Source organism: Phyllobates terribilis, unplaced genomic scaffold, assembly GCF_046119375.1.
Source record: "Phyllobates terribilis strain yellow unplaced genomic scaffold, ASM4611937v1 Scaffold_13__5_contigs__length_258822181, whole genome shotgun sequence".
NCBI lineage: Eukaryota > Metazoa > Chordata > Amphibia > Anura > Dendrobatidae > Phyllobates > Phyllobates terribilis.
In genome coordinates, this window is record NW_027362773.1 from 28,225,925 (window position 1) to 28,240,127 (window position 14,203).

The following is a 14,203-nucleotide window of genomic DNA, read 5'->3' on the forward strand; positions in this document are numbered from 1 at the left end:
ACAACAGAATACAAGTCTGACACATGTAGAACGACTGGAGAGGATGGTGGAAGACTATCTAGAGGTCAATACAAATACCATCAGTGATGATTTTGACCCTTTTAAATTGCAGTCTGTGATATGGCTTGAGTGCCTGCTCTTGCTGCGGCTGCAGGTTTTAGGCCCTAATTTTTGGAAATGTGGGGAATCCTGATTGGGTCTCCATCTATTGGGTTGGCTGTAGTGAAAGAGGTGTCGGTCCCCATTATACTACTTATACTGTAGTGAAATTGATGCCACTTTGGTGGTTTCAGGCCCAAATGTTTTCAAATTGGAACAGTCCTGATTGGATCTCCATCTACTGTGTAGGCTGTAGGGGAAGAGGTGTCTGATGTAGTGTGAAGTGGCAAGAGAGAGACCCCTTCCTGTGTCTCACATGGGTTATATAGGCCCCTCATAGCACCTGTTCTTCTACATACTAACTACCCTGAGCTAAATTTACAAGAATAGCCTGAATTCCCTGTCAGCTAAAAAACCTAGCACGAGGCTGATGCAGTCTGTGCAATGTACAAGTACAGTCATGGCCAAAAGTATTGAGAATGAGACAAATATTAATTTTTCCAAAGTTTACTGCTTCATTTTTTGTAATGGCAATTTGCATATACTCCTGAATGTCAAAGAGTGATCAGCTTAACAGCAATTACTGTACTTGCAAAGTGAATATTTGCCCAGAAAATGAACTTTAACCCCCAAAAAACATTTCAACATCATTGCAGTCCTGCCTTAAAAGGAGCAGCTAACATCGTTTTAGTGATTGATCCATTAACACAGGTGTGGGTGTTGATGAGGACAGGGCTGGCGATCAATCAGTCATGATTAAGTAAGAATGACATCACTGGACACTTTAAAAGGAGGCTGGTTCTTGGTATCATTGTTTCTCTTCAGTTAACCATGGTTATCTCTAAAGAAACACGTACAGCCATCATTGCACTGCACAAAAATGGCCTAACAGGGAAGAGTATCGCAGCTACAAAGATTGCACCTCAGTCAACAATCTATCGCATCATCAAGAACTTCAAGGAGAGAGCTTCCATTGTTGTCAAAAAGGCTCCAGGGCGCCCAAGAAAGACCAGCAAGCGCCAGGACCGTATCTTAAAACTGTTTCAGCTGTGGGATCGGACTACTAGCAGTGCCGAGCTTGCTCAGGAATGGCAGCAGGCTGGTGTGAGTGCTTCTGTACGCACTGTGAGGCGGAGACTCTTTGAGCAAGGGCTAGTTTCAAGGAGGGCAGCAAAGAAGCCACTTCTCTCCAGAAAAAACATCAGGGACCGACTGATATTCTGCAAAAGGTACAGGGAGTGGACTGCTGAGGACTGGGGCAAAGTCATTTTCTCTGATGAATCCCCTTTTCGATTGTTTAGGACATCTGGAAAACAGCTTTTTCGGAGAAGAAGAGGTGAGCGCTACCACCAGTCTTGTCTCATGCCAACTGTAAAGCATCCTGAAACCATTCATGTGTGGGGTTGCTTCTCAGCCAAGGGAATCGGCTCACTCACAGTCTTGCCTAAAAACACAGCCATGAATAAAGAATGGTACCAGAATGTCCTCCAAGAGCAACTTCTCCCAACCGTCCAAGAGCAGTTTGGCGCCCAACAATGCCTTTTCCAGCATGATGGATCACCTTGCCATAAAGCAAAGGTGATAACTAAATGGCTCATGGAACAAAACATAGAGATTTTGGGTCTATGGCCTGGAAACTCACCAGATCTTAATCCCATTGAGAACTTGTGGTCAATCATCAAGAGACGGGTGGACAAACAAAAACCAACAAATTCTGGCAAAATGCAAGCATTGATTATGCAAGAATGGACTGCTATCAGTTAGGATTTGGTCCAAAAGTTGATTGAGAGCATGCCAGGGAGAATTACAGAGGTCTTGAAGAAGAAGGGGCAACACTGCAAATATTGACTTGCTGCATTAACTCATTCTAATTGTCAATATAACCTATTGGTACTCATAATATGATTGCAATTATATTTCTGTATGTGATATAAACATCAGACAAACACTAATAAAAACCAGAGGCCAGCAGATCATGTGAAAATATAATTTTGGTGTCATTCTCAAAACTTTTGGCCATGACTGTATGTCTTAAAACACTTAAGCAGAGGCCTCATGGAATAGATTTTTTTTTCTAAATTAATAATGATATCTAGGTATTAAAAATTAACCATAACATACACAATACAAAAATAGACCATAATAGATATTAATTACTTCTATTATACAGCTCATTATTATAATGTATGTTACTAAACTAATCAGTTTAGGCTCTGTTCACACAGTCGCTTTTTAATTAATAACTGATGCAAATGGCATTGGAAGGACCACATTGACTATATTGGGGGTTTTCTGGCTTCTGCTATAATGTCTGCTATTTTACCTGAACAAAAAGCTGAGCTGGTGAGCAGCAGGTTGGGAATGGTAGTTTCATTGTCCTACAATTATGTCATCATTTTTTGTGTGTCTTTCAGTTTGGCAGATTTATATGTTCCCACCACAGAACTTGCCCGCCTTGTTCGGGTCTTTGGGCCTCAGTGGGAGCAAAAACGTCTGGTTCTAGAGCAGCTTCAAGGGGAACATGAAAGGTAATGTGACTGGGATGTTCCAAGGACATGAAAATCCATTGTGCGGGGTTCTGTGGACCTCAGGCTGGCGCTACAGGTGGTGGAAGAATCAGGAGACAGCACTCCTTTTTGCACGGTTACTTATGTAACATGTTCTACTTGTCTTCCTTATCAGGCTCCAGTGGCTTATGGCTTTTCGGTGTGTGCAACATTTAGGCTATGTTCACACATCGTGGTTTTTTTCAGCATTTTTTATGCAAATTTTCAGCTGCGTTTTGCAGTACCAGCAAAGTCTCTATGAGATTCCAGAAATCTCATGCACACTTCATGTTTTTTTTTGCAATATAGAGCATGCCACTTCTTTCAGCGTTTTTTCACCCATTGGAAGTAATGGGCAGTGAAAAAAATCGCTGAAAAAACTCACCAAAAATACAGGAGTCAGGTTTTTCAGCGTTTTTGGTGCCAAAACCAGAATGAGATATTTTTTTTTAACTGAACCTTATGTACATGCATATAAGAGACAAAACGACAGTGAGAAAAACGCTGAAAAAAAAGCACCAAAAAATAAGCAAATACGCAAGAAAAATCCTGAACAACCTCCTGGCAAGGGATAAGGTTTTGCTGCAGAAAATAAAAGCAGATAAAAACATGATGTGTGAACATAGCCTTAGAGTATCAGGTAAATATGACCACAATACCAAAAAGACACATCTGGCAGGCTTCTTGTATGCAGACTGTATCTGAAACCACTACACTATTTATTGAAAATAGCATTACTTCTGCTCTAGACCACCAGGAATGCAGATATTCGCCCCATCTCTTCCATAAACGATCAGGGAGGCAATTTATCTTTTCATTAACTTAGAATACCAAGGATGCAAACCTTACCTCTGCCCATCAGGGATGTTCACATGCACACCTTCTTTGCCATATGCCACCAGGGATACTACCATGAACTCGTTATCTGCCTTAGATAAATTAGAGATGCTATTGACCCATTTTTCCCCCCAGACCACCAGGATTATACATATTAACTCTTTCACTACTCTGAACCACAAAAAGTTACTTAGAACCCATTCACTACCCCAGACCACCAGGCATACTGCAGTGACCGATTCAATACACTAGGCCACCAAGGTTACTGAATTGACTCTTTAAAACTCTAGGCCACCAGGGATATCCACATAGATAACAAAACTACTTATCTTGATGCCATGTGGCTCTGTGCATTTATCTGCTGTTTGGCTCTGATTAATAACTACAAGTTCTCAGAGGGAACATACTTAAAATTGTGAATAGATATTTATATTTTTCAGCATTCTGTGAAGTAACACGGGAGGACCTCAAATATCCCTAAAAAATCATACTGGAAATCTTTAATTTTGCAGGTACACTGAGAAGCTCACTTGCAACATTACAGAAACTGGGAGAAACTTTATGGCAGACTTATGGGAAATGAAAATTTGTGGGTGTTGTATGTTCTTGCTGATCTTCAACCCATATTTCACCGAAACTAAAAACTGAAAGAAACATTCCCAGATTTACTACCGCTCATACCTCGCTGATTGTGTGTATTTTTTTACGTTTCATCAGCACATGGGACCATACAAACCTTCTGACAAGACTCAGCAAGATTTAGATGGCAGATGATGCATCAGTATTTCACAGCTCATGATAAACATGATGACGTCAGCCTGGGCTGATACTGAGGATAAGCTGCTGCTGGTGATTTTGTCTATTTAGCACCAGATGTTTATCATTACTGCTCGGGTGCTCGGGTCGAGCAAATAGTAATGCACGGGTGCTCGACCGGAGCAACGAGCTCAATGTAAGTTGGGAAACTCGAGCATTTTTCAGGCGGCTCCCCCCAGCGGTCTGCAGAGGGCCTAAAAATTGGTGATATCGATGGGAACAGTGCTCAAATGACATGGGAACAGCAAGGGGAAGACCCCTGGAAGCATCTCTGACTCCCAGGTCACTGCTGTTAACAACGTTGTCAGAGTATTACGCCACTTTTACGGACTCACAATAAAACATACAAAAACAAAGCTAAAAGTAAAGGTAATTTTAACATTTTACTACCTTATCTGGCCATGTGGTGTGTGAGACATGATCAGACACATCCTGTTTCATTTATGAAAGAGGGACTCTAAAGTCACTTATTTTTACAGGGCCCTCAGGCAGCCCTTACTATTAGTGATGAGCGAGTATGTTCTGTTAACCCTTTCGCCGAGTATGCTCGGGCTGAGCACCGAGTATTTACAGCTGCTCGGTGATATGGTTGAATCGCTCCCGTGTGCATGATTTGCAACTGTTTGACAGCTTTATTACATGTGATGAATGTCTATTTCTTACACATTGTAGATGTTACTTTATGCGGAGATGAGTCCTGGCTAGAAGAGGTGATGGCGGTCTGCGCTGGATGAAGAGGAAAAGCAAAGATGAAGGACTTCAGCTAGAGACGTCACCGGTGAGTCAGTGTGTTAGGTGTACGCTTACACTATACACTGTATACTATGTACATGACTCCTGTGTATAATGGCACTTAGGGTAATATTAGTATTCTGTTTTTTTTTTTTTTTTATTAATGATCAGTATTGTAGTATTCGGTCACTATGTGGTGGTAATATGTGTGATCTGGCCACGGTGTGGCAGTATTTGTCCCTTGTATGTGGTATTATTGGTCATTTTAAAAAATGTATGTGACACATTCCCTAAATAAAAATATACCTAAAGAGTATTGGGTATTATAAGAAATGTTTAATAGGTTACAGTAGAGTAGGGCCCGGCCAGAAGAGTCTCCTTGTCCTGGTGGCGGCTTAAAAAATCTTTTGGCGAAAACAAAAGCTGCTGGCTGTGTATGTGATATGGTGTTTGATGGGAACTGTTAATGTGTGATTGGTGAGAACGTGGTGCAGAAAGTAGAGTTTTTTCAAGAGTGGGTGGTGGGGACTGTGGAAGGTTCGAGGGGTGGAGCCTGGGCGGAGTCTCAAGGGGGCCCAAAAATTTTGCCAGTATGGGGCCCCGAAATTCCTGGTGGCAGCCCTGTTGTGGCCTGTAGGTGGGTGGCTGCGCTTGGGTTCCAACGACTGGTGTAGGGACAACTGAACGCTGTGCTGGGACACAGACATGGTTGCTGACGGTGATGGTGTCAAGTGTGCAACAACAGGTGCAGGGCAGGAGGCATCTTCGACTGCGCCATGGACAGGGGATTGGTGTGCATGTACAACAGCGGTAGAGGCAGTGGTGTCACCCACAGACACTGTTTCTGGACCCTGGCGTTTGGCCCAACTAGTGGGGTGCTTTGCTGTTATGTGCCCGAGCATGCTGATGGTGGTCAGACTGTTAGTTTTGCTGCCCCTGTTGAAGCTGGCATGGCAGATGTTGCAAATGGCCTTTTTTGGGTTAACTCAACAGTCTTTAAAAAAGAGCCAGACTCGGGAAAACCTAGCAGTTGGACTGGCAACTTCCCTCGTATTGATGTTTTGGGGAAGTTGCCCTCCTTGTGTCTGTGGCCACCCCACTGCTTGTTCCTGCCTGTTGTGGTGCTACGCCTCCCTCCCCCTGTGTGCTGCTGTCGTCGCTATGCATGTCACCTTGTCAGGTTGGGTCAGTTACTATATCATCCACCACCTCGTCTTACACTTCCGCACCCTTTGCCTCCTCCTGACTTTCTAGCAATTGTGTCTCATCATCCACTTCTTGCGACAGTAATTGCACTTTCCCACCGTCGCGTTCGTGTGACCGTGGCTGCTCAAATATTTGGGCATCACTACACGCGTTCTCCTCTTGACTCGCTTGAAGTGGACCAAGTGAGAGGCCAGAATCTTAAATGGAAAAGTGATCAGCTCTTCTGAGTGTTCAAGTGTGGGATCAGTTGTCTCTGGGTACTCGGCATGGTGGGAGGAAGGAGGATCAGGGTGAGGTATATGCGGTCCAGACTCACGGTTACTGAGACTTGACCGTGTGGATGACAGGGTGGTGGTGGTGGCTAAGTGACTGAAAGCATTATCCGCTATCCAACCAACCAACAACCTTTTCACACTGCTCTGGGTTTAATAGTGGTGTGCTGCGGTTCCCTAGAAAGTGGGACAGGAAGCTAGGTCGACATGATGTGGGTGTTTGTTGTGCTCCCTCACCAGGCACAGTTTCATCTTGCCCATGGCCTCGGTCTCTGTGTGCATCATCAGCATTACGTCCACTTCCCCGTTCCTTACCATGCGCCTTGCCCATTTTAAATGCAGTAAAATATTTTGCAGCTTGCAAAAAAATGTCAGGATTGATACCGGAGTATTTGATGACCAATTCTTTTGGGCAGTGCCAGTATAGCGATGCTATTGGTCAGTGACCAAGTGTAGATATGTTTTGAACGCACAACTGGCACACTTTAAATGGAGTATATTTTGCAGGTTCCAAAAAAAAATTCAGAATTAATACTGCAGTAATTGACCACCTGAGATGATGGACAAGTTTCTCTGCTTGCACAATACAGCAATGCTATTCAAATCAACCAAGTCTGGCCGTATGCTGCTAATAAGCAAATGGAGCAGTAAAAATGGTGTATTATATTTCTTTTCACCAAAATGAGCAGGATTAAGAGCAAAAAGAATATTATTAGCCCTGATATCTAGGGCTATTGATAGGAGTTCCATCAGCAGAAAGAACGTGCAATGGACCCTATTCTGTACTATACTAGTTCTCCATAAACTCTGCCTAACTAGTGCTATCAGCAGGAGTAAAGAAGTTGTCCACTACTTTGACACTCCATAGGATAGGGCATCAATGTATGATTGGCCAGGGTCCCGCACGCGGCACCCCCGCCGATCAGCTGTTATCGGTGTCGGCGGCCAGAAGTCCTTACCTGTGGTGCCTGGCCGTGAAGTTGTAGTGGCCGCCGCTTGTAACTGAACATTCACGTCCCATTCAATTGAATGGGAGGCGTTTCCAAAGTTTCGTCATCCTAGTTGGAAATAGTGTACACGACTTCCTAGCAGGCAATGGTATAAGTACATCGTATCTTCTGAGACTACATTTTTACTTATCCTATAAATCCTCTCTTTCCACCAATTCTCAGAATTACTAAAAATTAAGAAAAAACTTAGCATAAAGACAACTTCGAGACGGCTCTGTCTCAGCAGTTAAAGAAGCCGCCTGTGTCATTTTATAATGTCTGCTTATTCTATAAACCTGAGCATCCTTAGAAAAAGAGAAGAGTATTCCACAAACTTAGAAAACATGGAAAAAATGAGAAGAAAAGAAAACAATAAAGGATAGACCAAAAGGAGTCTTTACCTTTATCTGAGCAGCAAGACAATCCAGATGGTGACTGGTTCTTACAGTTTGCCAGAATTCTAACTCCAGCTTATTGACTACAGTCTACCTCACTTTCTGCAATCCATAGTTTAAAGCTCTGTTTACACCTGCGTCATGACTTTTGTGGACCGCAGAAGCCATGACACACTGATGTGTGTGATCTTGTATAACCCAGGAGAAACACTCTTAAAAAAGTTGTTTTTTATTTAGTGGAGTCACATAACGGAATAAACACACAACCCCCTGCCCTAATACACATGAACCAAGGCGGCTATTCAGTGATGCTATCAAGTCTCTTCCAGCAGTGAGGAGCCCCATTACTGCACCGAACAGACGCCTGGATAGAAGCTCACGGCTCCGGAGATTTGCACAGCAAACAGATGGGACATTCAGGAATCCAGAAGAGTCATCCTGGAATGGGCGATCCAACACTCAGTAACTTGGTTCTCTGGAGAAGGAAACAACAATGTAAAGATGTAATATATTACACCATTTAAAAATTATGACTCTTAACCACTTCCCGCTGTTGACCATTTTCATTTTTACATTTTTTATTTATTCCTACCCTTCTTAAAAGAGTCTTTTTTAATTGTTGTGTCACAGTTATTTGAGGGCTTGTTTTAGGGAGGACAAGTTGTAGCTTTGATTGACACCTGTCACTTTACCATATACGGAAAAAATATCCAAATAATGCGAAATTGTGAAACAAAAATGCAATTTCACCATTGTTATATATTTTTATATTGATGGAGCTGGGTGAGGGCTTGTTGTGTCACGTGGGGAGCTGTAGATTTTATTGATACCATTATTTTGGGGTACATATGACACTTTCATCACTTTGAATTTTTTTTTTGGGACGGAAGATGGGAAAAAAATAATGCAATTTTGGCCAATTTTTTTCTTTACCATGCAAGCTAATTAATTTTACATTTTCTTATTTCTTTAGCAAAACAGGTGAGTCAAATCTATCTTTTTTTTTCTTTAAATTTGATTTTCAAAAACTTTTTTTTCTTAGCGCTCCCAAGTCACTTGACGCTCATATCATTTGACCACTTGTGCTACCATACTGTTAAGAAATTGACAGCGGCGTTTAGGTTGTTAAACAGCAGCGATGGGAGGTAGCTCCGGTCACTTCTGTCAGAGGCAGGTGCCAGCTGTTTAAGTACCTGAGCCTTCTTCATACACCCGCACCCAACATAACACATACATTTATATGCTATGTTGGAAGATGTCAAACTTTAGCGAACATGTGAAACCGGCCTAAGAAATCATTTATTTTACCTTGTCCAGCAGAATATCCATAATACGAAAAAGCAAATTAATTTTTAGGGTAATGCTCATACTTACCCTCTTCAATTTCCCCTTTAGTCCTCGTTCTTTCCTGGTCACATCACTGATTGGCTGAGCAAGTGGTTTCAGTCTATCACTAGCTGCGACAGGACATTGCTATGGCCATTGATTAGTAGAGCGAGCATTTCTGGTCATTTTGGATATATTGAGAGCTATACCATAAAGAGGAGCAGGGATCGGGCAATGTGAAAATGAGACCTACCTTTATTTATTTTTAAAGCTAATTGCGCCATTTTGATACAAATTTGTATTCCCTAGACAACCCCTTACATATGTATTTAGGTTAGTGAATTACCTATGTCCATAACGACAAATATACAGTGTATTAACGGCAACAATCACATGGGAAAAATCAGAAAGGAAAAGTATTACCTGCAGAACGTAATGAGAGCAACACAACACAGAATTGCCTCTAGTCCATAGAAGAACAGCAGAATACAGCTCAGCACCGTCTCCAGCCTCAATGCATATGTCTGAAGGAATAGGAAGTATAATGCAAGAAGACCGGTTGGAATGGTTAGACCCACACTGACCACTAGAGGGAGCTTTCGCTCACACTGGTTGCCCCGACAGCCTAAAAAGTGGGGAAAAGAAAAAAAAAAGCTGTCAGGAGTTATTTAGCCTCTCAAAATAGACAGTTTCCAGTTTTTAACAAGAACTTTGATTATTTATTCATTGTCCTATGCAATCACAATGTTATAATATCTCATTTTTACTGACTATTTAAAATTTTTAAATTATAATATATAACATACAGTTCAGCCAAAAAGCTTGGCAACTCCCAATATACCAGGCGATGGGTCTGTAGTGCAGCTGCTAGAAGTAAGGCCTCATTCAGACGTCCGTTACTTTCTCTTACGTTAAAAAAAAAAGACAGATTTTCATCAGTGTGTCTATTTTTTACTATCAGTATTTTATCACTTTTTCTCCTATAAAACCTAAGACAGAAACAAAATAATTTAAAAAAAGTGTAAAAGTCATCACCGTCATAGTGTACCTAAATTTGGGATGGTCTTAACCTCTGGTATTAATACCTTACCATCCGTCATAGTGACGTCAATGTGTATAAGGGCTGAGCAGGACCGGGTCCAAAACATAAGTACCCAGCTAATGGGAAGCTATATAAAATAATGTCCAGCTGAAAGGAAGGGAGGACACAACCTCACCTGCACTGACTGCAGAAACCTGAAGCTAAACCCAAAAAAATCAACAGGAGTATAAGTTGGTATGAATGGAAAATAGGAGCATGTTCACACTGGCCAGTAAACAGACATCTAAGACAGAAACAAAAAGAACATATACCCAAGCTGTAAGAAAATAAGTAAAAGCAATAGTGCATATAAATAACATACAGTGGTGGCCAAAAGTATTGGCACCCCTGCAATTCTGTCAGATAATACTCAGTTTCTTCCTGAAAATGATTGCAATCACAAATTCTTTGGTATTATTATCTTCATTTAATTTGTCTTCAATGAAAAAACACAAAAAGAATTGTCCTAAAGCCAAATTGGGTATAATTCCACACCAAACCTAAAAAAGGGGGTGGACAAAAGTATTGGCACTGTTTGAAAAATCATGTGATGCTTCTCTAATTCATGTAATTAACAGCACCTGTAACTTACCTGTGGCACCTAACAGGTGTTGGCAATAACTAAATCACACTTGCAGCCAGTTAACATGGATTAAAGTTGACTCAACCTCTGTCCTGTGTCCTTGTGTGTACCACATTGAGCATGGAGAAAAGAAAGAAGACCAAAGAACTGTCTGAGAACTTGAGAAACCAAATTGTGAGGAAGCATGAGCAATCTCAAGGCTACAAGTCCATCTCCAAAGACCTGAATGTTCCTGTGTCTTCCGTGCGCAGTGTCATCAAGAAGTTTAAAGCCCATGGCACTGTGGCTAATCTCCCTAGATGTGGACGGAAAAGAAAAATTGACGAGAGATTTCAACGCAAGATTGTGCGGATGGTGGATAAAGAACCTCGACTAACATCCAAACAAGTTCAAGCTTCCCTGCAGTCCGAGGGTACAACAGTGTCAACCCGTACTATCCGTCGGCGTCTGAATGAAAAGGGACTGTATGGTAGGATACCCAGGAAGACCCCACTTCTTACCCTGAGACATAAAGCCAGGCTGGAGCTTACCTGAGAAAGCCTAAAAAGTTTTGGAAGAATGTTCTCAGGTCAGATGAGACAAAAGTAGAGCTTTTTGGGAAAAAGCATCAACAGAGTGTACAGGAAAAAAAAAAAAAGGCATTCAAAGAAAAGAACACGGTCCCTACAGTCAAACATGGCGGAGGTTCCCTGATGTTTTGGGGTTGCTTTGCTGCATCTGGCACTGGACTGCTTGACCGTGTGCGTGGCATTATGAAGTCTGAAGACTACCAACATATTTTGCAGCAAAATGTAGGGCCCAGTGTGAGAAAGCTGGGTCTCCCTCAGAGGTCATGGGTCTTCCAGCAGGACAATGACCCAAAACACACTTCCAAAAGCACTATAAAATGCTTTGAGAGAAAGCACTGGAGACTTCTAAGGTGGCCAGCAATGAGTCCAGACCTGAATCCCATAGAACACCTGTGGAGAGATCTCAAAATGGCAGTTTGGAGAAGACACCCTTCAAATATCAGGGACCTGGAGCAGTTTGCCAAAGAAGAATGGTCTACAATTCCAGCAGAGCATTGTAAGAAACTCATTGATGGTTACCGGAAGCGGTTGTTCGCAGTTATTTTGGCTAAAGGTTGTGCAACCAAGTATTAGGCTGAGGGTGCCAATACTTTTGTCTGGCCCATTTTTGGAGTTTTGTGTGAAATGATCAATGATTTGATTTTTGCTTCATTCTCTTTTGTGTTTTTTCATTGAAGACAAATTAAATGAAGATAATAATACCAAAGAATTTGTGATTGCAATCATTTTCAGGAAGAAACTGAGTATTATCTGACAGAATTGCAGGGGTGCCAATACTTTTGGCCACCACAGTAGGTGCAGGTAAGTGTGTGCAAGACATTACATTTATATAGCTTCTCATTTGCTGGGTACTCATGTTTGGGACCTGGTCCGGCTCGGCCCTTATTCACACTGACGTCACTATGACACATGGTAAGGTTTTAATACTAGAGGTTAAGAGCATCCAGAATTTGGGTACACCTTGATGCTGGTGGGATGGCTTTTATGCTTTTTTTGATCAAAAACAGTGTTTACTAAGTACCCCATTTATTTACATGCACTATTGCTTTTACTCATTTACTTACAGCAGGGTATTTATTTATTTTACTCACTTATATAGCGCCATTAATTCCACAGCGCTTTACAGACATTATGGGCACTGTCCCCATTGGGGCTCACAATCTACATTCCCTATCAGTATGTCTTTGTAGGAAACCGGAGGAAACCCACGCAAACACAGGGAGAACACAGGGTATATGTTCATTTTATTTCTATCTTAGGTTTTGTCTGTCTAATGTCCAGTGTGAACATGCTCCTATTCTGCATGCATACCAGCTTATACTCCAGTTCATTTTTTTTGGTTCATTTTTCCTCCAATGCAAAAAAAAAAAAAATCAATCAACTAAAAACTGAAGAATGTTTCTTCCCTTTCTCCTAGAAAACAGTCAGTGAAAACAGACAGCACTAGGGCACTGCTATGATGCCATCAATGGGATTTCCAAGTGTGTCATGGACCCTGGGAATTGCATTGCAGAGTTTAATATGTGACTCCATATATTTCTTTTTGTTTGACACTCGGTCTGCAAAAAAAACACAGACATGTGAACAGCCCCATACACTATAATGGGCAAGTGTTCTATCTATAAAAGAAACTGAGAGTACATGAACAACGGACGAATGAATGAGGCCTAACACTATAAGGTGGTATATACATGAGACGGCTGTCAGACAATTACAGGGGGGAGAAAACATCGGCCAGATAATTCTGTGGGTGCTTACCGGATCGCCTCTGAATACACAAGAGTTATCATCCGTCAAGGTGGAAAGTCAGAAACCAGCCATGCACATACAGTACAGACCAAAAGTTTGGACACACCTTCTCATTTAAAGATTTTTCTGTATTTTCATGACTATGAAAATTGTACATTCACACTGAAGGCATCAAAACTATGAATTAACACATGTGGAATTATATACTTAACAAAAAAGTGTGAAACAACTGAAAATATGTCTTATGTTCTAGGTTCTTCAAACTAGCCACCTTTTGCTTTGATGACTGCTTTGCACACTCTTGGCGTTCTCTTGATGAGCTTCAAGAGGTAGTCACCGGAAATGGTCTTCCAACAATCTTGAAGGAGTTCCCAGAGATGCTTAGCACTTGTTGGCCCTTTTGCCTTCACTCTGCAGTCCAGCTCACCCCAAACCATCTTGACTGGGTTCAGGTCCGGTGACTGTGGAGGCCAGGTCATCTGGCGTAGCACCCCATCACTCTCCTTCTTGGTCAAATAGCCCTTACACAGCCTGGAGGTGTGTTTGGGGTCATTGTCCTGTTGAAAAATAAATGATGGTCCAACTAAACGCAAACCGGATGGAATAGCATGCCGCTGCAAGATGCTGTGGTAGCCATGCTGGTTCAGTATGCCTTCAATTTTGAATAAATCCCCAACAGTGTCACCAGCAAAGCACCGCCACACCATCACACTTCCTCCTCCATGCTTCACGGTGGGAACCTGGCATGTAGAGTCCATCTGTTCACCTTTTCTGCGTCGCACAAAGACACGGTGGTTGGAACCAAAGATCTCAAATTTGGACTCATCAGACCAAAGCACAGATTTCCACTGGTCTAATGTCCATTCCTTGTGTTCTTTAGCCCAAACAAGTCTCTTCTGCTTGTTGCCTGTCCTTAGCAGTGGTTTCCTAGCAGCTATTTTACCATGAAGGCCTGCTGCACAAAGTCTCCTCTTAACAGTTGTTGAAGAGATGTGTCTGCTGC

The 14,203-nt window shown here is 42.0% G+C and overlaps 1 protein-coding gene across 1 annotated transcript in view; it reads right to left on the bottom strand.

Annotated features, from left to right (window-relative positions):
- Positions 1 to 8,105: 8,105 nt before the first annotated feature.
- TMEM216 (transmembrane protein 216) overlaps positions 8,106 to 14,203 on the bottom strand; it is a 52,827-nt gene continuing 46,729 nt past the window's right edge. The window contains exons 5-6 of the mRNA XM_073659425.1: positions 9,642 to 9,843; positions 8,106 to 8,367 (exon numbers count right to left, since the gene is read on the bottom strand). Of these exons, the coding sequence (XP_073515526.1) occupies positions 8,352 to 8,367; positions 9,642 to 9,843 (218 nt within the window). The 3' untranslated portion in view covers positions 8,106 to 8,351. The remainder of the gene's footprint in view (positions 8,368 to 9,641; positions 9,844 to 14,203) is intronic.